A 27,609-nucleotide genomic window follows, 5' to 3' on the forward strand; every position below is an offset into this window, starting at 1 on the left:
CCAGTCCCCAAAAATAAGTGCCTGTGCTCCCACTGGAAAACACCAGCTCAAATTAAGAATTGGTACAATACCAATGCATCTTACATAACGTAAGGTAACTTAACATAATGGGACATACATTTGTGCTGAATGTTGCTCCTTACCCTCCTAAGATGCCGACTGCTGTTTGGAACCTTCCGATGCGACACACTACCCTTATCCTATTCATATTGTTTCTGATGAAAATGGCTAAGGCAAGAAAGTAATAGAAATGGAGAGAAGAATGGAGTCAAGTAAGTCAGAAATGTCCAGGACTGTGCAAAAAGGAGAAGAGCAAGGTGGCGAGAGGGTTTAGCGCTGTCGGGGAGAACAAAAAGCGTACAGAAGAGGATGTGCAGAAGGCCACTTTGGAAACAATAACAGCACATTCCAGGGAGAAAAAGAAAGACAACGAGAGAGGCTGCTGGAAACATGCAGGACAATAAGAGATGAGAGAGGACGGAGAGACAAAGCACCGACTCACACCCAGCAATGTTCTACTTCACACCAGCAAATCCAAGAATAACATCTCAATCACCCCTGCCCTGCAATATGAAGGGATTACGAGCAGAAAGGCATTTCTTTGTTGGAAGGTTAGCAAAGCACTTGCCTGATAAACACGCTGGGCTTTGTTTGAAGGCTGCAGCATTAGTGTGTCAAGATAATGAGAAAGAATTCGCCTGGCAACTGATCGCAGAGAGCAGGACCTGTGCACAGAATCACATGACTCAGAGCAGGCAGCGACAGGGACAGTGCAAGAGACCACGATTCAGTCCTTGGGCCTGATCACAAGTTGCATGGTACTGGGTAATACAATTTTACAGCTGCCCTATAGCAGACCTGTGATGACGCAGAAATGAAGGTTTTACATTTATTAGCGCATAAAACGTAGTGCTGCAATAATCAAGTGTGACTTTAACCGAACTAATAAAGATTGTACGGGGACAAATGTGCCCTCAGAGTAGTTCGCCAACATTTATAAGCGTGCTTTATATAACGTGATGTATTAGAATTGTACTAATCTGACATAACCGTAAACGTGTGCCATGATTTGCTTGTTTGAAATGTTTTAACTTAGCATAACTTTAGTGGAGGCTTCGGCCTAGTTGCCTTGTCTCACGGTTTAGATGCTCGTGTTTTTCTAATGTGCTAATAAAACGTGTATTCTTGCTTGAAGCTGTACTTTTCCAGTGAGATCGGTTCACATGCTTATCTTTAAGGTTTCGTGCCAGCCTGGCATCTTCTTCTTTGCTCCAAGGTCAATCTGCAGGTGCAGACAATGGAAGCTCTGAAAGTGAGTTAATTGGTAAAATATGTTGCAACTTACGTTCCCGACTCCAAGGATAATGTATGCCTAGGTAGAAGCTTGTGAATTGTTGTTTTGATTGGACAATTTGAAGCCAACCTATGAACCCTCCAATGGAAGACCCTACTGGATTTGAACTGTTCTTTATTTAAACCTGGTGCACAAGAAGAAAACGGACATTATTGCCCATTGCAGCCATTATGGCCCATCTTGCCGACCTCGTCATTTTGCCATCTTCAACGATGCCAATTGATGTTCGACGCCATTTTGAATGAGACTTTGATGCTTTCTCTAATCGAGAGAAAGAGACTTTAAGTAATTCTCGCTCTAGAGACTTTAACTTTGATTTGCCCCTTTGCATAAAGTAGTCGTTTTGTCCTTTTATCTTGCCGCTGTGAGGCAATTGCCCCGTCCACCCTGCCCCTTTTGCCCCCATCCCATGCTGATCGAAACCGGTACCTGTGAGACGAAGACTTCCTTGAGTGCTGATTGAATTTGGTAAATATGAAAGGAAAATGTACAATTGCATTGTGTTTCTTTTTTTAGGTAACCAACTGCTGATTTTTGATAAGAGCCCTAGTTAGGAGTTTTCCAAATCAATGTTGCTAAATTGTTTTTTGCATGAAATCCCACATGCAGATGCTAATTTGAGGTTAGATGAGGATTCATTTGTTGCACGATGCAATTTGAGACCTTGTTATGCTGACTAATGTATGCAATTAGCCCATTACAGATTATAGTTTTAGTGGTTTGCGTTGCTAATATCGAATGCATTGTTATTCAAATGCTGCATAGATTGCATCTTTTTCGCCGTTATGGACAGCTATTAATGTTCATTTACATATTACATATATCATTTGGTGTTGAGACACATTTATATCGTGCTAGCTTTGTTAATATAGGGAAATAAATTCATTAACTTTGAATGAACTGGTGTGGTTATTCATGGCCGAAAGGTCATGGTTCGCCGAAATGTTTTCTGGATTAATTGTGAAGTGTTATGTTGATCAGGGCATTGCTTATGTTCGTTATTGATTATTGATTTGATTAAATTGACTAATCTCGGGTGAAGAGAGCCCCACTTGGTCAAAAGATTTCTCGACCCAAGAGCGTCCAAATACAGGTAATTTATTAGGACGGAACGCTCTATCAGTAGATGGTAGCAGAGGACGGTTTCGCCCTTTGGGACCCCACTCGAGAGGTAACGGTTTCGCCCTTTGGGACCCCACTCGAGAGGTAACGGTTGCGCCCTTTGGGACCCCGCTCGAGAGGTAACGGTTGCGCCCTTTGGGACCCCACTCGAGAAGTATATGGTGTTGAATTAGATTTTTCTTGGGTAAAACAGATTGAGAGAATGATGATGCCCTAAGTCCCCCGCGACTTTCCCGGGATCTCGGAGCTTGCGAATGGAGAGAATGGAGGTGTGAAATCGGCGTTGGCGGTACTAGTGATGGTATGAGTGAAGTCAGGATTTTGCGCTTGCACAGCTTATTGCCGCAGATTGTTTGAAAAGGTTGCGAGGATTTTAGAGAATAGCGGAGGTGCGACTCCGAGTGTGAGAGTAGGGAAGTCGTCGAACTTCATGTGCATGTGGCGCTTTGTGCAGAAAAAGGTCCACGTGGTTGTTGTTGTTGAGACGGGCCCTGCGAGGTCAGGAGACTCCGGAGTATGTTGAAAAGTGTATGAGACACTTGTTTTATGTTGTGGTCTGGTCGGTTTAATAGGTTGACCGGGCGTGGTCAACGAGTCGGTACGTGTGTTAAGGGAGTGGAAGAAAACTTCGACTTCGGGCTTTGACAAATTCTAAGTGCACTAGAATAGATCACTGACAAGTTGAGAGCAGAGTCTGCGGGTCAGAATTTGCTTGCGAAAGTGGGGACCGAGAAAGATGGAATAACTGCCGAGGCTAGTGAAAAATCCCTAAGGTCCTGAAGCGATTGTGTTACCCTTCCTGTAGTAAACCGACAGATCTGTTTTATTATTATTTGGTTGCTCGCGATACATGCCAGAAGTTGTTACGAGAGGAGCTGAGTGAAGGAGGACGAGCCGCGAGGCTTTGTCAGCCGCAGAGTGTGTGAGTGTGACGTCACTAGGAGCCGCGCTGGGATAGGTTGGTTGCAGAGAAGGGCCGCGCACGGATTGGACGCAGTCCGTGGGGCTCGATTGGAAGGGGAAAGGCAAGCGAAGAGTATTCCGGGAATTAAAGTCACTTATTGATTACAAACTTTGTGAAATAAAAGACGAGAAAATGAAATTTTTTAAAGCATTAAAGAGTGCGATGAAGGGGGAGTCTTACATTAAAGCGAGCGTAGGAGAGGAGACGCCACCTGAAGGTACACCAGCTTACATTGTAATGGAGGAAAGGGGGATAGCTCCGTGCCTTTGGCTAAAGCAATGGCACAAGCTGACAGAGAGACATGGGAGCGTAGCGTTCCCGATCCATGGGACATTCAATATAAGGATCCTAGAGAATTTGAGATTCGCGATGTACGACATGAAGGTACCTCCAAGGCCAGCACAGTTTGAGGCTCTAGCGATTTGGGAACTAATGGCTAGACAGCAACAGCAAAAGAAGTTCGAGACCAGGATAAGAAAGGTAGAAAAGACACTAGCGGACGCTAGGTGGGATAATGCACAGAAGGTGTGGAGGTCAGATATATTGCAGGGGATAAAATTGTTTCCCGCAATTGCTAAGGAAGAAGAGGCGACAGGCAAGAAAGCTACCTGTAAGACAAACAGGAGGTGTTCCAAAGATAGAGAGGACGAGGAAAAGTTAAGGAGAGAAGACGAGTCAGAGGATGAGGAGTTCATCATGCAATTGCTGAACGACCGTCCACCACCTTATGCAGAGAGTGAACAAGGTCCAGTTCTGCCCCTCCGGCACCGGTACAGAATAATGAAACTCCGAATTCAGAAACGCCATCGGGATCTAAGGACCCGAGTTTACTGTTCACCCCGCAGATACCGCAGGTTAGGAGAATATATCCAGATGTGCCTATATTGAAAACAGCAGAAAATTATCAGCCGCAGGTCCCAAGGTACTACAGCAGTGACAACAGTACGGGAATGATTCTAGATCCAACCGTAATGGGAGTACAGAATGGTCGTAACCCAACATTGGCACAAGCTGAATCAACCCAGCTTTTGATGCCTCAAAAGCAGATGCAGGGGGGGACCGCACATGCTCAGATGACGGGGAGTCAGACGGGCATGCCGGCAATGATGACCCATAGTGTGGGAATGAACATGCCTCAGAACCTGGGGAATGGACAGAACCCAGATGCGATATCCCTACCCATTACTGTAGGTCCACCGGTACCTTTGTACATTCAGCCTAACTCAGGTATGAGCGGTCAAGGATCAGTGGTGCAGAGTGGGACGGAAAGGAGGTGCATAGAAAACACTCCAGAGACAACTCCGATAGCGGCTCTGCCAACTGGATCTGGGTCCTTGATGGAGTTTAGTCCCATATGTGCTCAGTCAACAGTGGTGAGGTCGAGTCCCCCACTGATGATACCGCTATCATCGAACACTGAAAAGTTGCCGCAACCATCAATGGCAGTCGATGTGAATGCTACACTGATGGGGTTGAATGCGCAACAGCTGACACAGTGGTTCAACAGTCTGAATTCCACACAAAGCTCAGCCAGTGGGAAGGGAGAAGACTATCTGAATAAGGTCAGGTTGAACATGGAAGCAGAAGAATTGGTGGAAGGGACTATGGGTTTGAATAGGTTAGAGTCCTATTCGGAAGAAGAGCTGAGGTATCTATGTCCTAGGATTACGAGAGAAGTGAACAAGGTACATAGAAGGTTGCAAGAAATAGCTGACAAAAACGGGGTTGAGATAGACAAGACAAAACACTTGAGCAGGAGCTATAGATTGGATTTTGGGACCACAGACTTTGAACACATGAGGTCAGCAGGCATGAAAACGCACCTTAGAGAATTGCTGCAGAGTGCACAAGTGTGGAGGTGCTTAGACAAATGGGAAAGCAGATGGGCAAAGAAAAAGGAAAAGAGGAAAGACAGTGTCCCAGAGCACAACGAGAAAAGATCACAGAGTAGTGATGCAATAACCATGTTACCAATGAGGGAGACAGCAGGGGGAAAATTAATACATGTACCGTGGCACAGAAGCGACATTCAGTCTTTTACGGAGGATTTTCCCAAACTGAGAGAGAAACCGATTGAATGGTATCAACAGACTGATAGGTTTGTGAAGCTTGCAAAATGTCTTTGGGAAGACCTGAACACCCTCTTTGAGATTGTGGTTCCGGCAGATTTGTGGGAAGACTGCAAAAGGGCTGTAGGTTGGCCGACAAGTGAACCAGAGAGAGACAGGGATACGGGTGCACCATCACCTATGGTAATGAGCTTGTACTATAAGGTGATTGAGCATTTGAAGACGAAGGTTGCCGCGAAAAATGTGGATTGGCAGAAGATTGATCGAACTGCCCAAGAGGCTAAAGAGTCGATTCATGGTTACTATGAGAGGTTGTTGAAGGCGTTCAAGAACTACAGTGGCACGGAAACAATAGAGGCGAAGGACATGCTTCATTTTGTGTTTAGATTTGTGGAAGGGCTGAGACCAGAAATAAGTCAGATGATAAAGACGCATTTGATTTGTTGGCAGTCGAAACCTATTGATGAGGTGTTGAATTATGCGAAATACTGTAGCGACGAAATTGAAGTGAAACAGAAAAGGTTGAAAGAGAAAGTGATGGTGATGCAACTTAAAGCAGCTCAGACAGGTTTGCAAGGGTTCCAACAGCAGATACCGCAGCCGCAGCCGCAGCCGCAGGGAAATATGGTGTTTCAGCCACAGGCGAGAGGCAGAGGCAGAGGAGGCTTTGGGAGTAATGGTCCGGATTTGAACACTGTTGCAATTCCGAATGGTGTGCAGGCAATGAAAAGGGTGATGCCGTGTCACGTGTGCGGAATCGTCGGGCATTGGAAACGCGAGTGCCCGATGGTGGTGCAGGAAGGTGCAGGTGTTGGTCAGCAAAACAATGATGTCAATGCATTCCAGACAATGAGGGGACCGAAAATGAGAGGTCCAAACCCAAATTTTCAGACCATAAATCAGCTGCAGGGATTACAGCCCATGCAGCCGCAGCAGATGCAGATGCCCCGTATGCAGATGACGCAAATGCAGCCAATGCAACAGCAGTTTCCCATGGTACCTAATCAGCAAATGCAAATACCTTTGGCACCAGTGAGTCAGCAGCAAGTGATTGTTCCTCCACAGGTCTCGGGTCAGGTGATGAATACAAATGGCACAGTACAACAGTTCCCATTACACAGTGAGAATGGAATAAACAATGTATGGGAGAGTGAAAGTTCAGATGAGGAGGGAAATTGTGTGCTTGCAGCATCCTTGGAAGTTGATCAAAAGGGTCCATATGTGGAGGGAAGAGTTATGGGTCATCGTGTTTCATTCTTGGTTGACACAGGAGCCACACGTTCAACTGTTAGGAGCATTGAAGTACCAAATTTGCCACTCTCAGGGAGAACAGTTCAAGTAGTGGGAGTAGCAAACAGGCACCTGACGAACCCAATCACAGATCCAGTACAAGTCAGAATTGGTAACTATCAAGGGTCACATAATTTTGTGGTATGTGACTCAAGCCCGATAGCACTGTTAGGGAGAGACCTATTGTGCAAATTGGGATGTTCGATTATGTGTTCGAACGATGGAATTAGAATTCAGACGAGCAGTGATGGGGAAGAAGAGGACAGTGTAGAAGGGGATGAGATGGAAACTGTCAATGAAGAATATCCTCTGATTAACCTTTTTCCGATGATAACTGAAGAAGATATTCCAGCTGAATTACGGGAAACAGTCGGAAAGGAAGTGTGGGATATGACAGGAAAAGAGGTGGGATTGGTGAAAGGAGTGGAACCAGTGAAAGTGACCGTAAAACCCAATGTAACCTTTCCCCAGACCCCACAATATCACATGGCACAAGACACCCTCATGAAAGTCGCCCAACTCATTGACGAGTTTGTAAAACAAGGAGTATTGAAAGAAGTGTTAAGCAGTCCATGTAATTCACCAATCATGGGACTAATAAAGCCGAGTGGAAAGGTCCGAATCGTGCAGGACTTGAGGAAAATAAATGACATCATAATTAAATGCTGCCCTGTAGTACTGAATCCAGCTGTGATAATGTTTCAAGTCCCTTGCGATGCCGAGTGGTTCTCAGTCATCGACTTGTCACAAGCATTCTTTTCGGTGCCTCTTCATGAGGACAGCCAATTTCTCTTTTGTTTCAAATTCTTAGACAGAGTTTACAGTTGGTGTCGAATTCCTCAAGGGTTTTCTGAGTCACCGTCAATTTTCAATCAGATTCTAAAGAAAGACTTGGAAGCGTTAGAATTGCCATTCGAGTCAACCCTAGTACAGTACATTGATGACTTACTGATTGCATCTAAGACAGAAAGTGGCTGCACAGCCGACACCATTGCTCTACTGAACCATTTGGGAAGGAATGGACACAAGGTGTCTCCTTCAAAGTTGCAGTTCTGTCAGAAGAAAGTAAAATACTTGGGTCATCAAATAGAGAAAGGGTCACGGAGAATAATGAAGGAAAGAATAACAAGTGTACTTCAAATGAGTCCACCAAAGACAAGGAGGGAGGTGAGGAAGTTTTTGGGGATGGTGAGCTACTGTCGCCAGTGGATTCCCAACTTCTCAACTCTAGCAAAGCCTTTACTGAAACTGACCCAGAAGGATGCCTTGGATGAAATTGAGCTGAAAGGAGATGAGATGGATGCTTTTATTGAATTGAAAGAATGCATGTGCAGGGCTCCAGCTTTGGGTATGCCTGATTACACAAAGCCTTTCACATTGTTTTGTCATGAACGTGATGCATGTTCTTTGTCTGTCTTGACCCAAGCCCATGGTGGCATAAACAGACCAGTAGCGTACTTTTCAGCTACTTTGGATCCGGTCGCAGCAGCACTGCCAGGGTGTTTGCGCGCCGTAGCAGCAGTTGGTATCAGCCTCACTCAGAGTGAAGGAATAGTGATGGGACACCCATTAACAGTCATGGTCCCTCACTCATTTGAGATACTTTTGACCCGCTCCCGAACACAACACATGACTGGAGCAAGACTCACAAGGTATGAAACAATAATTCTGGGCTCACCGAATGTGCAGCTGAAAAGGTGCACTACGTTGAATCCAGCAACCTTGCTTCCCAGTGAAAATGCTGAAATTGAGAACGCTGAAGACGTCGAGCACGACTGCCTTCAGGTGACTGAATTTTGCACAAAACCCCGACCTGATATTAGGGATACTAAGCTTGATGAAAATGACCATATTATTTTTGTTGATGGTTCATGTCTAAGAGATGGGTTGGGAATTTTGAAAGCAGGATATGCTGTATGTACTGTAACAGGTGTCTTGGAAGCGTCCTGGCTCCAAGGAGTCTATTCCGCACAAGTAGCAGAGCTTGTAGCCCTTACAAGAGCATGCCAACTGTCTACATTGATGAAGGTTACCATTTACACTGACAGTCAGTACGGGTTTGGAATTGTGCACGACTTTGGGCAACTATGGTCACAGAGAGGTTTCCTGACCTCTTCAGGGTCCCCAGTGAAAAACGGGGAGAGAATAAGGGAATTGTTACACGCCATTCAGATGCCAGCCGAAATTGCAGTGGTAAAGTGTAGTGCTCATACAAAAGGACAGGACTATGTTTCCCTGGGAAATGCATATGCGGATCAAGTCGCAAGATTTTGTGCCTTGAACTGTATATTGCTCAGGGATGAATGGAATTTGATAAGTGAACCAGAACTCGAACCAGCTGAAGCATTTGCCTTGAAGGTCGTGGATACAATGGATGAACTAAAAGCATTACAGAATAGCGTCAGGGAGGATGAAAGAGTTTCCTGGATTAAGTCACAATGTACAAGGAGACCAGATGAGTTATGGGTTTCAAATGAAGGAAAATTTGTTTTACCAAATAGCCTCTTATCGCAGCTAGCGCGGTTCTATCATGGGCAGGCTCACCTAGGGAGAGATGCCATGATAAGATTGTTCAAAACTGATTGGTTTAACCCCAGATTCCGTCAAGTTGCAGAAGCAGTTTGCCATCGTTGTGTCATTTGTCAGCAGATGAACCCAGGAAAGGGAACGGTTGTGAACGTGAGCCACATTGGCAGGGCGGGTGGCCCATTCAGCAGAATGCAGATGGACTTTATTGAGATGCCTGTGCATGCAGGTCTGAAGTATGTGTTGGTGATTGTGTGCATTTTTAGTCACTGGATTGAAGCATACCCCACACGTAGAAATGACAGCCTTACAGTTGCAAAACTATTGTTGAGGGAGTTGATACCACATTTCGGATTCCCGATCTCTTTAGAATCAGATAGAGGAAGTCACTTCAATAACGAGGTGATAAAGTTACTTTGCGCAGCGCTGAACATTGAGCAAAAACTGCATTGTAGCTATCGCCCTGAAGCCTCAGGACTGGTGGAACAAATGAATGGTACACTGAAATCAAGAATGGCGAAAATATGTGCATCGACAAATTTGAAATGGCCTGACGCATTGCCTTTGGTGTTAATGTCAATGAGAAACACCCCTGACAGAAAGACTGGATTGTCCCCGCATGAAATTCTCATGGGCAGGGCCATGAGACTTCCTGCAGTTCCCGCAAACGCGCTTTTGAATATTACAGATGATATGGTGTTAGACTACTGCAAAGGTCTGGCTGACGTGGTTCGCTCTTTCTCTCACCAGGTGGAAGCAACCACCTTGCCACCGATCCCAGGTCCAGGACACACACTGAAAGCAGGTGAATGGGTCGTGATAAAGAAGCACGTGAGGAAGTCGTGTCTGGAACCCCGTTGGAAAGGCCCTTTCCAAGTGATCCTGACGACCACTACCGCTGTGAAGTGTGCGGGAGTTCCCAACTGGATCCACGCCAGTCATACAAAGAAAGTGTTGTGTCCCACAGATGAGGAAGTTGAAGTGCTGAAACTGCCAGTACCTGATAACAAAGTGCCGAGCGCTGAGACAGAGCAAAACAGAACTAGAAGAGAACAGGCAGAAATAGAGGAGAGAGAAATATTCTCTGAGGACGAAACAACCGATTCACTTGGGGAAGACCAAGGAGAAACCTCAGACAGCGACGAAGCAGCTGAAAGTGACAAAGAGCCTGAAGAAAGTAACAGTGACAAAGGGCTCGAAAGAGGTGAAGAAGCAGGAGAGCCTGATCAGAGGAGGGCTTTCCCAGAAGCAGACGGTACAGAAAAAGAAAAGGAAAACCTGATTGACTCCCCAGAAGGAGGGGACAAGGCAGAACAGAACGAAACTGTTCAAACTTTCTCAGAAGAGATCGCAGGTCCATCAAGTGGACACAGTGCAAAGAGAAGACCAAGTATATCACCAGTAAAACTAAGAACTAGAGAAACGTTGAACGACAGTGAAGGGCCAAGAGTGAAAGAGAAAAGAAAGGAAGTGTCTGTCGTGGTACCAACATCAAGTGAAGAAAAGGACTTGGCCAAAGAGGAAAGTACCAGTGAGGCAGAATCAAAGAGAGATGCAAAATTGAAAAGGAAAAGGATACCAAACAGGAGATATTCCGGTCCAGAATGGGCATATGTAGTCAATGACGATTGGACCGAAGAATTTGTATCTCTTAGCCTCGAGAACGAAGAAGAAGAGATACCAATAGAAAAGAAAAGTTTTATGGACACTATTGACTGAAAAACTGATAAATGACATTGCTTGCTATAATCTAACGTGATACAACCAGCTGAGACATTGCTAAACCGGATGAGACATTTGCTAACTTGATAAGACTTTGATAACCTGATTGACTCTTAAACCCGATTTGAGACAACGTTGCTAACTGATAGAAGACTGAGTTATTGCCGAATTGAGACAAATGCTGCTAACCGATAAGTGACTGGGCTCCTGAAGAAAACTGTGTGAACATTGCGCTCGTTCAGCTTTGTAACTAATTGCTAAATCGTTTCTTTATAAGTGCTTCTAGCTCTCTGATTCTATACAGATCATGACTAAGTACGCTACACAAAACAGTAGAGTGAAATATTGTAAATATGCGTGTATAGGCTTGATAACTGCATGTGTACTAATAATAATGGCAATAGTGCTTGCAACGCGTGGTAAGGGTGAGAATGAGAAAATTGATGCTTCTACTTCTGCTCCTGTTACTGTCACTGAACTAACCGCATTGAAAAGACTAGAATTAGATGAGAGACACTTGCATGATAAGAAGGAACTTTCGTATAATGTTTTCTATCGCCTACTAACAGAATATGTTGAGACTATGGATGCAAAAGATTGTTATGTGTGTACACAGATACCGACATCGGTAACGGAAGGGGTGACTTATCACCACATGCCTCATATGGGATTACATGTAGTTTAGTAACTTCTAGATTTTATGGTCAAACTAACATACAGTATTTTTACTCAAATTATGATGTTACCTTTGCATATGTTCCTATAATAACGCAACTAAGCCAGATTGCTAAAGATTGGGATGCTAAAATAATGAGGGAATTTTTCGAGCCAATGCAACCTTTTGAAACAGCTCACGCTCATAGGGAAAACCTTACCTGCTCACTCTCTGCAGTAGAAATAAGCTTTTTAGATCGCACAGATGATAGAAGGGCACAAATGAATGCGAAATTAGAAAAAGAGCTAAGTAAGAGGACTTCAGTAGATAATTATGCTTTTGCCGCAATAAAAACACAAGGAAAAATAGCTTTAGACGCTTGGCATGTAGGGAAATTTTGTATATATCGTGGTGAATCTTATTATGATAACATTTTCGTGGAAGCGAGTGAATGTAAACATATGTTTATCTTTAAGGCCAAATGGACATTCATGCTGAACGGACTTGACCCTGTCATACCTGGTGTATATTACATTTGTGGGCATAATGCCTATTATCGTCTTCCAAAGGGATGGTGGGGGAGATGTTATTTGGGTATAGTGTTCCCAAAGGTTTATCAACTGGATGACCTATCAGTGATTCCAAAGACGCCTGGATCTCATCGTATCCAGAAAAGAGAGACCGCAGCTGCTGTGGTAGGAGATATATTTGGAGCCATGATTCCTTCATTGGGAGTTGTGTTGAATTCCATCAAAATAAGAAAGTTGTCTACTATAGTGGATAACATGTTGACAAAGTTTTCAGGTGCTATAATCCTGATGGATGCTGAACTTGCAGCAGAAAGAGCTATGACTCTTCAAAACAGGCTTGCCCTAGACATTCTTTTAGCAAAGGATGGCGGTGTTTGCAAAATGCTTGGTGCGCGTCACTGTTGCACGTATATACCAGACAACAGTGTGAAGATTAAAACAATGCTTGCAAATCTAACAAAAGAGAGTGCAGACTTGAAGGAATTGAAAGAACCAGGAGTTTGGGAGAAGGTTGGAAAGGGAGTTGCTTCAGTGGGAAATTGGCTTGGTGGCATTTGGAATGGAATATTACTAAAAATAATACAGGGAATACTAATAGTACTAATTTGCATCTTTGGGATTTGGGGAATAAAGAGGGGAATACTAATGATCATGGCAAGAATTAAGAGAAGGAAGGAAGAGAAAATGATGAAAAGAATGGCAGAAGAATACAAGGCAAGAACAAGGGGAACTAAAAGGCAAAGAGAACTGACAGAATTTTAATGGAATAAAATTTGTGGGAATGGTTTTGTGTGATGACAAATAGTCATCAGAGGAGGGATTGATGACACAGAAATGAAGGTTTTACATTTATTAGCGCATAAAACGTAGTGCTGCAATAATCAAGTGTGACTTTAACCGAACTAATAAAGATTGTACGGGGACAAATGTGCCCTCAGAGTAGTTCGCCAACATTTATAAGCGTGCTTTATATAACGTGATGTATTAGAATTGTACTAATCTGACATAACCATAAACGTGTGCCATGATTTGCTTGTTTGAAATGTTTTAACTTAGCATAACTTTAGTGGAGGCTTCGGCCTAGTTGCCTTGTCTCACGGTTTAGATGCTCGTGTTTTTCTAATGTGCTAATAAAACGTGTATTCTTGCTTGAAGCTGTACTTTTCCAGTGAGATCGGTTCACATGCTTATCTTTAAGGTTTCGTGCCAGCCTGGCATCTTCTTCTTTGCTCCAAGGTCAATCTGCAGGTGCAGACAATGGAAGCTCTGAAAGTGAGTTAATTGGTAAAATATGTTGCAACTTACATTCCCGACTCCAAGGATAATGTATGCCTAGGTAGAAGCTTGTGAATTGTTGTTTTGATTGGACAATTTGAAGCCAACCTATGAACCCTCCAATGGAAGACCCTACTGGATTTGAACTGTTGTTTATTTAAACCTGGTGCACAAGAAGAAAACGGACATTATTGCCCATTGCAGCCATTATGGCCCATCTTGCCGACCTCGTCATTTTGCCATCTTCAACGATGCCAATTGATGTTCGACGCCATTTTGAATGAGACTTTGATGCTTTCTCTAATCGAGAGAAAGAGACTTTAAGTAATTCTCGCTCTAGAGACTTTAACTTTGATTTGCCCCTTTGCATAAAGTAGTAGTGTTGTCCTTTTATCTTGCCGCTGTGAGGCAATTGCCCCGTCCACCCTGCCCCCTTTGCCCCCGTCCCATGCTGATCGAAATCGGTACCTGTGAGACGAAGACTTCCTTGAATGCTGATTGAATTTGGTAAATATGAAAGGAAAATGTACAATTGCATTGTGTTTCTTTTTTTAGGTAACCAACTGCTGATTTTTGATAAGAGCCCTAGTTAGGAGTTTTCCAAATCAATGTTGCTAAATTGTTTTTTGCATGAAATCCCACATGCAGATGCTAATTTGAGGTTAGATGAGGATTCATTTGTTGCACAATGCAATTTGAGACCTTGTTATGCTGACTAATGTATGCAATTAGCCCATTACAGATTATAGTTTTAGTGGTTTGCGTTGCTATTATCGAATGCATTGTTATTCAAATGCTGCATAGATTGCATCTTTTTCGCCGTTATGGACAGCTATTAATGTTCATTTACATATATAATTTGGTGTTGAGACACATTTATATCGTGCTAGCTTTGTTAATATAGGGAAATAAATTCATTAACTTTGAATGAACTGGTGTGGTTATTCATGGCCGAAAGGTCATGGTTCGCCGAAATGTTTTCTGGATTAATTGTGAAGTGTTATGTTGATCAGGGCATTGCTTATGTTCGTTATTGATTATTGATTTGATTAAATTGACTAATCTCGGGTGAAGAGAGCCCCACTTGGTCAAAAGATTCATCGACCCAAGAGCGTCCAAATACAGGTAATTTATTAGGACGGAACGCTCTATCACCTGCACCAGCACACTGCAAATATCCCCCGAGAATGAGGAATTACTGTGTGGGATCAATTTTCCAGTTGTAAAACCACACAGAATGGGAACGTCCACTGGATTTTAATGTATAGTGTATAGATTTTAATGTATAGTGTATTCATATCCTGCGCTTCCAATTAAGATTGCATTGCTAGTTTTGGTTTGAACCTGATGCTTTGTGTTTCCTGCCATTTCTACCAACTAATCCTCCAGCAAGTTTGCCGTCTTCACCTTGGTCCATCTCATATGAGATGCTTCTTGGATAAATTGATCTCTCTGTACCACTTTCAATGTATCCTATAGTGTTCCAGGAAAAATATATGGGATTTTATTGTCTAATATATAGTCCCCGATCTTTTGGGCAAATTCTGCTCTGATTACCGAGACTCGGAAAAAAAGGTTGTTCACCCACCATCTACAGACACTGGCATCACGACCGGAGGAGTGCAGCCAAGTGCTGGTTAGTGCATGATAAGTTATAGCTATATTTCCAATACATACATATTTACTATGTGCGCTGTAAAGAAATGCCTCCTTGGCAAGGTTACCCCCTGACTTTTTGCCTTTGCTGATGCTATGTTTTGAATTGAAAGTGTACTGAGGCCTGGTGCCCCAGCACCAGTGTTCTTTCCCTAACCTGTACTTTTGTATCCACAATTGGCACACCCTGGCATCCAGGTAAGTCCCTTGTAACTGGTACCCCTGGTACCAAGGGCCCTGATGCCAGGAAAGGTTTCTAAGGGCTGCAGCATATCTTATGCCACCCTGGGGACCCCTCAATTAGCACAGACACACTGCTTGCCAGCTTGTGTGTGCTGGTGAGGACAAAACGAGTAAGTCGACATGGCACTCCCCTCAGTGTGCCATGCCAACCTCACACTGCCTATGCAGTATAGATAAGTCACCCCTCTAGCAGGCCTTACAGCCCTAAGGCAGGGTGCACTATACCATAGGTGAGGGCACCAGTGCATGAGCACTGTGCCCCTACAGTGTCTAAGCCAAACCTTAGACATTGTAAGTGCAGGGGAGCCATAAGAGTATATGGTCTGGGAGTCTGTCAAACACAAACTCCACAGCACCATAATGGCTACACTGAAAACTGGGAAGTTTGATATCAAACTTCTCAGCACAATAAATGCACACTGATGCCAGTGTACATTTTATTGTAAAATACACCCCAGAGGGCACCTTAGAGGTGCCCCCTGAAACTTTAACCAACTACCTGTGTAGGCTGACTGGTTTTAGCAGCCTGCCACACTCGAGACATGTTGCTGGCCCCATGGGGAGAGTGCCTTTGTCACTCTGAGGCCAGTAACAAAGCCTGCACTGGGTGGAGATGCTAACACCTCCCCCAGGCAGGAGCTGTAACACCTGGCGGTGAGCCTCAAAGGCTCACCCCCTTTGTTCCAGCACCGCAGGGCACTCCAGCTAGTGGAGTTGCCCGCCCTCTCCGGCCACGGCCCCACTTTTGGCGGCAAGGCCGGAGGAAATAATGAGAATAACAAGGAGGAGTCACTGGCCAGTCAGGACAGCCCCTAAGGTGTCCTGAGCTGAAGTGACTCTAACTTTTAGAAATTCTCCATCTTGCAGATGGAGGATTCCCCCAATAGGGATAGGATTGTGACCCCCTCCCCTTGGGAGGAGGCACAAAGAGGGTGTACCCACCCTCAGGGCTAGTAGCCATTGGCTACTAACCCCCCAGACCTAAACACGCCCTTAAATTTAGTATTTAAGGGCTTCCCTGAACCTAAGAATTTAGATTCCTGCAACTTACAGAAGAAGAGGACTGCTGAGCTGAAAAACCCCTGCAGAAGATGAAAGAAGACACCAACTGCTTTGGCCCCAGTCCTACCGGCCTGTCTCCTGCCTTCTAAAGAAACCTGCTCCAGCGACGCTTTCCCCAGGACCAGCAACCTCTGAATCCTCAGAGGACTGCCCTGCTTCAAGAGGAACAAGAAACTCCCGAGGACAGCGGCCCTGTTCCAAAAAGACTGCAACTTTGTTTCAGAGGAGCAGATTTAAAGACCCCTGCAATCCCCGCAAGAAGCGTGAGACTTGCAACACTGCACCCGGCGACCCCGACTCGACTGGTGGAGAACCAACACCTCAGGGAGGACCCTCCGGCGACTCTGAGACTGTGAGTAACCAAAGTTGTCCCCCCTGAGCCCCCACAGCGACGCCTGCAGAGGGAATCCCGAGGCTCCCCCTGAACGCGACTGCCTGACTCTAAAATCCCGATGGCTGGAAAAGACCCTGCACCCACAGCCCCCAGCACCTGAAGGATCGGAACTCCAGTGCAGGAGTGACCCCCAGGAGGCCCTCTCCCTTGCCAAGGTGGTGGCTACCCCGAGGAGCCCCCCCCTTTGCCTGCCTGCACCGCTGAAGAGACCCCTTGGTCTCCCATTGACTCCCATTGGAAACCCGACGCCTGTTTGCACACTGCACCCGGCCACCCCCGCGCTGCTGAGGGTGTACTTTTTGTGTGGACTTGTGTCCCCCCCGGTGCCCTACAAAACCCCCCTGGTCTGCCCTCCGAAGACGCGGGTACTTACCTGCTGGCAGACCGGAACCGGGGCACCCCCTTCTCTCCATTGAAGCCTATGCGTTTTGGGCACCACTTTGAACTCTGCACCTGACCGGCCCTGAGCTGCTGGTGCGGTGACTTTGGGGTTGCTCTGAACCCCCAACGGTGGGCTACCTTGGACCCCAATCCGAACCCCGTAGGTGGTTTACTTACCTGCAAAAACTAACATTACTTTACCTCCCCCAGGAACTGTGAAAATTGCAGTGTCCACTTTTAAAACAGCTAAATGTGTTTTATGTAAAAAGTATATATGCTATTGTAATTATTAAAAGTTCCTAAAGAACTTACCTGCAATACCTTTCAAATGAGATATTACATGTAGAATTTGAACCTGTGGTTCTTAAAATAAACTAAGAAAATATATTTTTCTATAACAAAACCCTATTGGCCTGGAATTGTTTCTGAGTGTGTGTTCCTCATTTATTGCCTGTGTGTATGTACAACAAATGCTTAACACTACTCCTTTGATAAGCCTACTGCTCGACCACACTACCACAAAATAGAGCATTAATATTATCTCTTTTTGCCACTATCTTTCCTGTAAGGGGAACCCTTGGACTCTGCATACTATTCCTTACTTTGAAATAGTGCATACAGAGCCAACTTCCTACATTGGTGGATCAGCGGTGGGGTACAAGACTTTGCATTTGCTGGACTACTCAGCCAATACCTGATCACACAGCAAATTCTAAAAATTGTCATTAGAAATTGATTTTTGCAATTTGAACTATTTTTCTAAATTTTTAAAAGTCCTTCTAGGGCTTTGTGTTAGTCCCTGTTAGCATTTCTTTTAGAGTTTAAAAGTTTTGTGAAAGTTTGAATTAGAACCTAGAACTATATTTAGATTCTTAAAAAGTATTCCAACTTTTAGAAGCATAATGTCTAGTACAGATGTGAAGGTGGTGGAACTCGACACCACCCCTTACCTCCATCTTAAGATGAGGGAGCTAAGGTCACTCTGTAAATTAAAGAAAATAACAATGGGCTCCAGACCTTCCAATCTACAGCTCCAGGAGCTTTTGGCAGAGTTTGAAAGAGCCAAACCCTCTGAGGATGGCAACACAGAGGATGAAGATAGTGACTTGGAGGAAAATTCCCCCCTACCAGTCCTATTTAGGGAGAACAGGGCCTCTCAAGCCCTGTCTCCAAACATAATAGTCAGAGATGCTGTTCCCTTCACAGGAGGGACCAACTTCTCTGAAATCACTGAGGGTAACTCCAGTGAAGAGGACATCCAGTTAGCCAGGATGGCCAAAAGATTGGCTTTGGAAAGACAGATCCTAGCCATAGAAAGGGAAAGACAAGAGATGGGCCTTGGACCCATCAATGGTGGCAGCAACATAACTAGGGTCCGAGATTCTCCTTACATGTTGAAAATCCCTAAATGGATTGTAACTAAATATGAAGATGGTGATGACATCACCAAATGGTTCACAGCTTTTGAGAGGGCTTGTGTAACCAGAAAAGTGAACAAATCTCACTGGGGTGCTCTCCTTTGGGAAATGTTCACTGGAAAGTGTAGGGATAGACTCCTCACACTCTCTGGAAAAGATGCAGAATGTTATGACCTCATGAAGGGTACCCTGATTGAGGGCTTTGGATTCTCCACTGAGGAGTATAGGATTAGATTCAGGGGTGCTCAAAAATCCCCGAGCGAGACCTGGGTTGACTTTGTAGACTACTCAGTAAAAACACTAGATGGTTGGATTCAAGGCAGTGGTGTAAGTAATTATGATGGGCTGTACAATTTATTTGTGAAAGAACACCTATTAAGTAATTGTTTCAATGATAAACTGCATCAGCATCTGGTAGACCTAGGACCAATTTCTCCCCAAGAATTGGGAAAGAAGACGGACCATTGGGTCAAGACTAGGGTGTCCAAGACTTCCACAGGGGGTGACCAAAAGAAAGAGGTCACAAAACCTCCCCAGGGGAAGGGTGGTGAGACAGCCAAAAACAAAAATAGTAAAGAGTCTTCTACAGGCCCCCAAAAACCTGCACAGGAGGGTGGGCCCAGAGCCTCTTCACAAAACAATTTTGGGTACAAGGGTAAAAACTTTGATCCCAAAAAGGCCTGGTGTCGTAGCTGTAATCAGCCTGGACACCAAACTGGAGACAAGGCCTGTCCCAAGAAAACAACCACTTCTAACTCCACTCCAGCTAACACTGGAATGGCTAGTCTCCAAGTGGGATCAACAGTGTGCCCAGAGCAAATCAGGTGTCACACTGAAGCTACATTAGTCTCTGAGGGTGGGGTGGATTTAGCCACACTGGCTGCCTGGCCTGCTAACATGCAAAAATACAGGCAGCAACTCTTAATTAATGGGACAAGTGTAGAAGGCCTGAGGGATACAGGTGCCAGTGTCACCATGGTGACAGAGAAACTGGTTTTCCCTGGTCAATACCTGGCTGGACAAACTTATCCAGTCACCAACACTGACAATCAGACTAAAGTACATCCCATGGCTATGGTAACTTTAGAGTGGGGAGGGGTTAATGGCCTGAAACAGGTGGTGGTCTCCTCAAATATCCCAGTAGACTGTTTGCTTGGAAATGACCTGGAGTCCTCAGCATGGGCTGAGGTAGAACGGAAAACCCATGCAGCCATGCTGGGTATCCCTGAACTGGTGTGTGTCAAGACAAGGGCACAGTGCAAGGCACAGGGTGAACAAGTGGAGCTGGAGTCTGGAAAAAGGACCCAGCCTACCAAGAGAAAAGGAAAGCCAGCTGGGAAACCAGCTGCAACACAACAGCAAAAAGAGAACCTCTCTTCTCAGGAAGAAGTTCTGCCCTCTGAGGGAACTGAGCCTATGGAGCTGGAACCTTATCAGGTTGAGCTCTTGGGCCCAGGGGGACCCTCAAGGGAGCAGTTGTGTAAAGGGCAAGAAACCTGTCCCTCTCTTGAAGGCCTTGGGCAGCAAGCTGCTGAAGAGTCCAATGGCAAGAAAACTGGAACACATAGGGTCTATTGGGAAGATGGACTCCTGTACACTGAGGCAAGAGATCCCAAACCTGGTGCCACTAGGAGAGTGGTAGTGCCTCAGGAGTTCAGAGAGTTTATTCTGACCTTAGCCCATGATATTCCCCTTGCTGGGCATTTGGGACAAACCAAGACGTGGGAGAGGTTAGTCAACCACTTCTACTGGCCCAACATGTCCCAGAAAGCTAAGGAGTTTTGTGTCTCCTGTACCACCTGTCAAGCCAGTGGTAAGACAGGTGGACACCCAAAGGCCCCCCTCATTCCACTTCCAGTGGTGGGGGTCCCCTTTGAAAGAGTGGGTGTGGACATAGTGGGTCCACTTGAACCTCCCACAGCCTCAGGAAATATGTACATCCTAGTAGTAGTGGATCATGCTACTAGGTATCCTGAAGCTATTCCCCTTAGGTCGACTACTGCCCCTGCAGCAGCCAAGGCCCTCATTGGTATCTTTACCAGAGTGGGCTTCCCTAAGGAGGTGGTGTCTGACAGAGGTACCAACTTCATGTCAGCATACCTGAAACACATGTGGAATGAGTGTGGAGTGACTTATAAATTCACTACACCCTATCATCCACAAACTAATGGCCCTGTTGAGAGATTCAACAAGACATTAAAGGGCATGATCATGGGGCTCCCAGAAAAACTCAAAAGGAGATGGGATGTCCTCTTGCCATGTCTGCTTTTCGCTTACAGAGAGGTGCCTCAGAAGGGAGTAGGGTTCTCACCCTTTTAACTTCTGTTTGGCCACCCTGTAAGGGGACCACTAGCTCTTGTGAAAGAAGGCTGGGAGAGACCTCTTCATGAGCCTAAACAAGACATAGTGGACTATGCACTTGGCCTTCGCTCAAGGATGGCAGAGTACATGGAAAAGGCAAGTAAAAACCTTGAGGCCAGCCAACAGCTCCAGAAGTTTTGGTATGACCAAAAGGCTGCACTGGTTGAATTTCAACCAGGGCCGAAAGTCTGGGTTTTGGAGCCTGTGGCTCCCAGGGCACTCCAGGACAGATGGAGTGGCCCTTACCCAGTGCTAGAGAGGAAGAGTCAGGCCACCTACCTGGTGGACCTGGGCACTAGCAGGAGCCCCAAGAGGGTGATCCATGTGAACCGCCTTAAGCTCTTCCATGACACGGCTGATGTGAATCTGTTGATGGTAACAGATGAGGACCAGGAAGCTGAGAGTGAGCCTCTCCCTGATCTCCTCTCATCAGACCCTAAAGATGGCTCAGTGGATGGAGTGATCTATTCAGACACCCTCTCTAGCCAACAGCAATCAGACTGTAGGAAGGTCCTGCAGCAGTTTGCTGAGCTCTTTTCCCTAACCCCTGGTCAGACACACCTGTGTACCCATCCATGATGTGGACACAGGAGACAGCATGCCTGTCAAAAACAAAATATTCAGACAGTCTGACCAAGTTAAGGAAAGCATCAAGGTGGAAGTCCACAAGATGCTGGAATTGGGAGTAATTGAGCACTCTGACAGCCCCTGGGCTATCCCAGTGGTCTTAGTCCCCAAACCTCACACCAGAGATGGAAAGAGAGAGATGAGGTTTTGTGTGGACTACAGGGGACTTAATTCTGTCACCAAGACAGATGCCCATCACATTCCTAGAGCTGATGAACTGATTGATAAATTAGGGGTTGCCAAATTCTTAAGTACCTTTGACTTAACAGCAGGGTACTGGCAAATCAAAATGGCCCCTGGAGCAAAAGAAAAGACAGCATTCTCCACACCTGATGGGCATTATCAGTTCACTGTTATGCCCTTTGGTTTAAAGAATGCCCCTGCCACCTTCCAAAGGTTGGTGAACCACGTCCTTGCTGGTTTGGAGTCCTTTAGTGCAGCTTATCTTGATGATATTGCTGTCTTTAGCTCCAGCTGGCAGGATCACCTGGTCCACCTGAACAAGGTTTTGAAGGCTCTGCAATCAGCAGGCCTCTCTATCAAGGCATCCAAATGCCAGATAGGGCAGGGAACTGTGGTACTTGGGACACCTTGTAGGTGGAGGCCAAGTTCAGCCACTCCAGCCTAAGATCCAGACTATTCTGGACTGGGCAGCTCCGAAAACCCACACTCAAGTCAGGGCATTCCTTGGCTTGACTGGGTACTATAGGAGGTTTGTGAAGGGATATGGATCCATTGTGACAGCCCTCACAGAAATCACCTCCAAGAAAATGCCCAAGAAGGTAAACTGGACAGTAGAATGCCAACAGTCCTTTGACACCCTGAAACAAGCTATGTGCACAGCACCAGTTCTAAAAGCTCCAGATTACTCCAAGCAATTCATTGTGCAGACAGATGCCGCTGAACATGGGATAGGGGCAGTGTTGTCCCAAACAAATGATGATGGCCTTGACCAGCCTGTTGCTTTCATTAGCAGGAGGTTACTCCCCAGGGAGCAGCGTTGGAGTGTCATTGAGAGGGAGGCCTTTGCTGTGGTTTGGTCCCTGAAGAAGCTGAGACCATACCTCTTTGGTACTCACTTTGTAGTTCAAACTGACCACAGACCTCTCAGATGGCTGATGCAAATGAAAGGTGAAAATCCAAAACTGTTGAGGTGGTCCATCTCCCTACAGGGAATGGACTTTATAGTGGAACACAGACCTGGGACTGCCCATGCCAATGCAGATGGCCTTTCCAGGTTCTTCCACTTAGAAAATGAAGACTCTCTTGGGAAAGGTTAGTCTCATCCTCTTTCGTTTGGGGGGGGGGGGGGTTGTGTAAGAAAATGCCTCCTTGGCATGGTTACCCCCTGACTTTTTGCCTTTGCAGATGCTATGTTTTGAATTGAAAGTGTGCTGAGGCCTGCTAACCAGGCACCAGCACCAGTGTTCTTTCCCTAACCTGTACTTTTGTATCCACAATTGGCACACCCTGGCATCCAGGTAAGTCCCTTGTAACTGGTACCCCTGGTACCAAGGGCCCTGATGCCAGGGAAGGTTTCTAAGGGCTGCAGCATATCTTATGCCACCCTGGGGACCCCTCACTCAGCACAGACACACTGCTTGCCAGCTTGTGTGTGCTGGTGAGGACAAAACGAGTAAGTCGACATGGCACTCCCCTCAGGGTGCCATGCCAACCTCACACTGCCTATGCAGTATAGATAAGTCACCCCTCTAGCAGGCCTTACAGCCCTAAGGCAGGGTGCACTATACCATAGGTGAGGGCACCAGTGCATGAGCACTGTGCCCCTACAGTGTCTAAGCCAAACCTTAGACATTGTAAGTGCAGGGTAGCCATAAGAGTATATGGTCTGGGAGTCTGTCAAACACAAACTCCACAGCACCATAATGGCTACACTGAAAACTGGGAAGTTTGATATCAAACTTCTCAGCACAATAAATGCACACTGATGCCAGTGTACATTTTATTGTAAAATACACCCCAGAGGGCACCTTAGAGGTGCCCCCTGAAACTTTAACCAACTACCTGTGTAGGCTGACTGGTTTTAGCAGCCTGCCACACTCGAGACATGTTGCTGGCCGCATGGGGAGAGTGCCTTTGTCACTCTGAGGCCAGTAACAAAGCCTGCACTGGGTGGAGATGCTAACACCTCCCCCAGGCAGGAGCTGTAACACCTGGCGGTGAGCCTCAAAGGCTCACCCCCTTTGTTCCAGCACCGCAGGGCACTCCAGCTAGTGGAGTTGCCCGCCCCCTCCGGCCACGGCCCCACTTTTGGCGGCAAGGCCGGAGGAAATAATGAGAATAACAAGGAGGAGTCACTGGCCAGTCAGGAAAGCCCCTAAGGTGTCCTGAGCTGAAGTGACTCTAACTTTTAGAAATCCTCCATCTTGCAGATGGAGGATTCCCCCAATAGGGATAGGATTGCGGCCCCCTCCCCTTGGGAGGAGGCACAAAGAGGGTGTACCCACCCTCAGGGCTAGTAGCCATTGGCTACTAACCCCCCAGACCTAAACACGCCCTTAAATTTAGTATTTAAGGGCTTCCCTGAACCTAAGAATTTAGATTTCTGCAACTTACAGAAGAAGACGACTGCTGAGCTGAAAAACCCCTGCAGAAGAAGAAGGAAGACACCAACTGCTTTGTCCCCAGTCCTACCGGCCTGTCTCCTGCCTTCTAAAGAAACCTGCTCCAGCTAAGCTTTCCCCAGGACCAGCAACCTCTGAATCTTCAGAGGACTGCCCTGCTTCAAGAGGAACAAGAAACTCCCGAGGACAGCGGCCCTGTTCCAAAAAGACTGCAACTTTGTTTCAGAGGAGCAGATTTAAAGACCCCTGCAATCCCCGCAAGAAGCGTGAGACTTGCAACACTGCACCCGGCGGCCCCGACTCGACTGGTGGAGAACCAACACCTCAGGGAGGACCCTCCGGCGACTCCGAGACTGTGAGTAACCAAAGTTGTCCCCCCTGAGCCCCCACAGCGACGCCTGCAGAGGGAATCCCGAGGCTCCCCCTGACCGCGACTGCCGGACTCTAAAATCCAGACGGCTGGAAAAGACCCTGCACCCACAGCCCCCAGCACCTGAAGGATCGGAACTCCAGCGCAGGAGTGACCCCCAGGAGGCCCTCTCCCTTGCCCAGGTGGTGGCTACCCCGAGGAGCACCCCCCTTGCCTGCCTGCACCGCTGAAGAGACCCCTTGGTCTCCCATTGACTCCCATTGGAAACCCGACGCCTGTTTGCACACTGCACCCGGCCGCCCCCGCGCTGCTGAGGGTGTACTTTTTGTGTGGACTTGTGTCCCCCCCGGTGCCCTACAAAACCTCCCTGGTCTGCCCTCCGAAGACGCGGGTACTTACCTACTGGCAGACCGGAACCTGGGCACCCCCTTCTCTCCATTGAAGCCTATGCGTTTTGGGCACCACTTTGAACTCTGCACCTGACCGGCCCTGAGCTGCTATTGTGGTGACTTTGGGGTTGCTCTGAACCCCCAACAGTGGGCTACCTTGGACCCCAATCCGAACCCCGTAGGTGGTTTACTTACCTGCAAAAACTAACATTCCTTTACCTCCCCCAGGAACTGTGAAAATTGCAGTGTCCACTTTTAAAACAGCTAAATGTGTTTTATGTAAAAAGTATATATGCTATTGTAATTATTCAAAGTTCCTAAAGTACTTACCTGCAATACCTTTCAAATGAGATATTACATGTAGAATTTGAACCTGTGGTTCTTAAAATAAACTAAGAAAATATATTTTTCTATAACAAAACCCTATTGGCCTGGAATTGTTTCTGAGTGTGTGTTCCTCATTTATTGCCTGTGTGTATGCACAACAAATGCTTAACACTACTCCTTTGATAAGCCTACTGCTCAACCACACTACCACAAAATAGAGCATTAGTATTATCTATTTTTGCCACTATCTTACCTCTAAGGGGAACCCTTGGACTCTGTGCATACTATTCCTTACTTTGAAATAGTGCATACAGAGCCAACTTCCTACATGCGCATAATCTGGTAAACAACAAAAGTAGTGTAATAATGTTTACGTTGTATGCGCTGCTCAATAAAAGGTATACTCCTATAAAAAGTAAACACATATTTTCTGAAGGAAAGGATCTTGCTTTGTGCCATAATGGCCAGGAACACGTCCAGGATTTCTCATTAACATACCTAACAAGTCTTTGGTTAATTATCTTTATGGGATATCATAGACCTCCCTCTGCCACCGGTAATAATCCAGGATCTTGCAATAAGGAACTGTGTTGTGTGATTGCTGATAGTTGGGGGACGTTCAGTATCTCTATTAAGATGGGATGTTTTACTCCAGAGTCTAGTCCAGATGTGAATGCTAACAAATTGTCTTGTGGAGACATATTTAAAAGGGTATTAACTTGCAAAAACAGTAGACTGAATGTCACAGTAAGTATCATATCCTTAACAATTTCCAACTGATTATAGATAGGTGCGTCAATAGACGTTGGTGGAAAACTAGAAAATAAGAAGGGGTATGTCACATTCATGCTTAACAAATACAATCTTTTAACTCTGGCGATATACGTAAATATTATTTATCATGATCACTTTTTGTGTTACTTTTATTTACTTTCTATGCATGCACATTGCATATGGGGACAGCAGTCACTCACAGCCCTTGTAGATGTCCGTAGGGATCTGGACCGCGGCATAGGAGTAGTTGACCTTTGTTTTAAAGTGGGCATCTTCTTTGAAGTCCAGCTTCAGAGAGTTCGATGATTCCCTCTCCACTTCCTCTCCTTCTGTATCGTCCTAAGTGAGAAACATACTAGATATTACCAGGGAGAAAAAGGGTGAAAGCTTAAGGGTGCTCTAGCCTAGAAAGCCACATCTATACAGAAACACCAGCAATCACTTACATGTCAAAGGAAGTCCCATTCACAGACTAGACATTGTCAGTAGGCTCTACTCTCAAGTAACAGAACTAGTCCAAGTGCAAGTGAGAACAATCTAATCCACTCTATCACAGTTTAATGCAGTAAGTGAAGCAATCATAAACTCTCACCTACAGCATTAACCAGCTCAATGATACATTTCTTTGGTTCTAGTTTGAACAGCTGAGTTAATGAGCTCTATGATGCATAAAGGGGTCTTTTCTTCATCCACACATATACAGGCCAAAATAATGTGGAGTGTGCCAAAGTAGTGCAACTAGGGGATTGTGAGGGTTACCAGGTAAACATCCATGCTGTAATGGAAAATATACAGATGAGCCGCTTTTCCTAACAGTCATAGAAGTTACACAGGATTAAACATAGTCATATTTTATAAAGGTGGGGTGGGATTCCTGTGTGAGCTCCTTATAAGCCTCCTCAAATGGAAGCAGCCTAAAAAAGTCAGTTTAGCAGCCCTTGATCTTGCATTGTGAGCCTTCAACCCATGCGAATTGAAAAACATTGGTTACATCATGACAAATAGCAACAAAAACCTCCCTCCTTATAGAGACGGTACTCTCCTTATGATACTTTGATAAATATACAGACCACAAAGCCAAATACAATGGCTTAGTTTCCAAATGCATCCACCCTACTAAGCAGCCTCTTCCAAGCTGAGGTAGGAATACCTGAGTAAAAACACTGGCAGTCTCACAGAAAAAACATGACAAATTAATTTCCTTGTGCTGGTGGAATATATTGTACAGCACAGTATGAAGGGTTCACACAGAAAGATGGGACTTCTGGCTATCCTGGCAGAGATAATAATTATAAGAAACAGTTCCTTCTATAATTACAATGTAATTAGAATACGAGTAAAAACAAAACCTCAGCTTTACAGTTACGCTATTCTTTGGCCAGCCACTCTCTCTGCCAGATAGACCTATTAAAGAAACGATGCTAATCACAAATCCTGTCTGATACACAGTGTGAAATAAATATTCACCCAAACAGTTTAGGTCAAATTAAACAAGCCTTTGACATGTGCACTGAA

General features: G+C 45.6%; 1 protein-coding gene across 2 annotated transcripts in view; it reads right to left on the minus strand.

The window, feature by feature from the left end:
- Window positions 1-27,609, minus strand: part of CACNA2D2 (calcium voltage-gated channel auxiliary subunit alpha2delta 2) — a 1,401,889-nt gene that overhangs the window by 428,116 nt on the left and 946,164 nt on the right. For both annotated transcript variants that reach the window (XM_069206762.1, XM_069206763.1), the window contains exon 6: window positions 26,295-26,433. In XM_069206762.1, the coding sequence (XP_069062863.1) occupies window positions 26,295-26,433 (139 nt within the window). The remainder of the gene's footprint in view (window positions 1-26,294; window positions 26,434-27,609) is intronic.

The sequence above is a fragment of the Pleurodeles waltl genome, chromosome 9 (genome assembly GCF_031143425.1).
Source record: "Pleurodeles waltl isolate 20211129_DDA chromosome 9, aPleWal1.hap1.20221129, whole genome shotgun sequence".
In the NCBI taxonomy this organism is placed as follows: Eukaryota; Metazoa; Chordata; class Amphibia; order Caudata; family Salamandridae; genus Pleurodeles; species Pleurodeles waltl.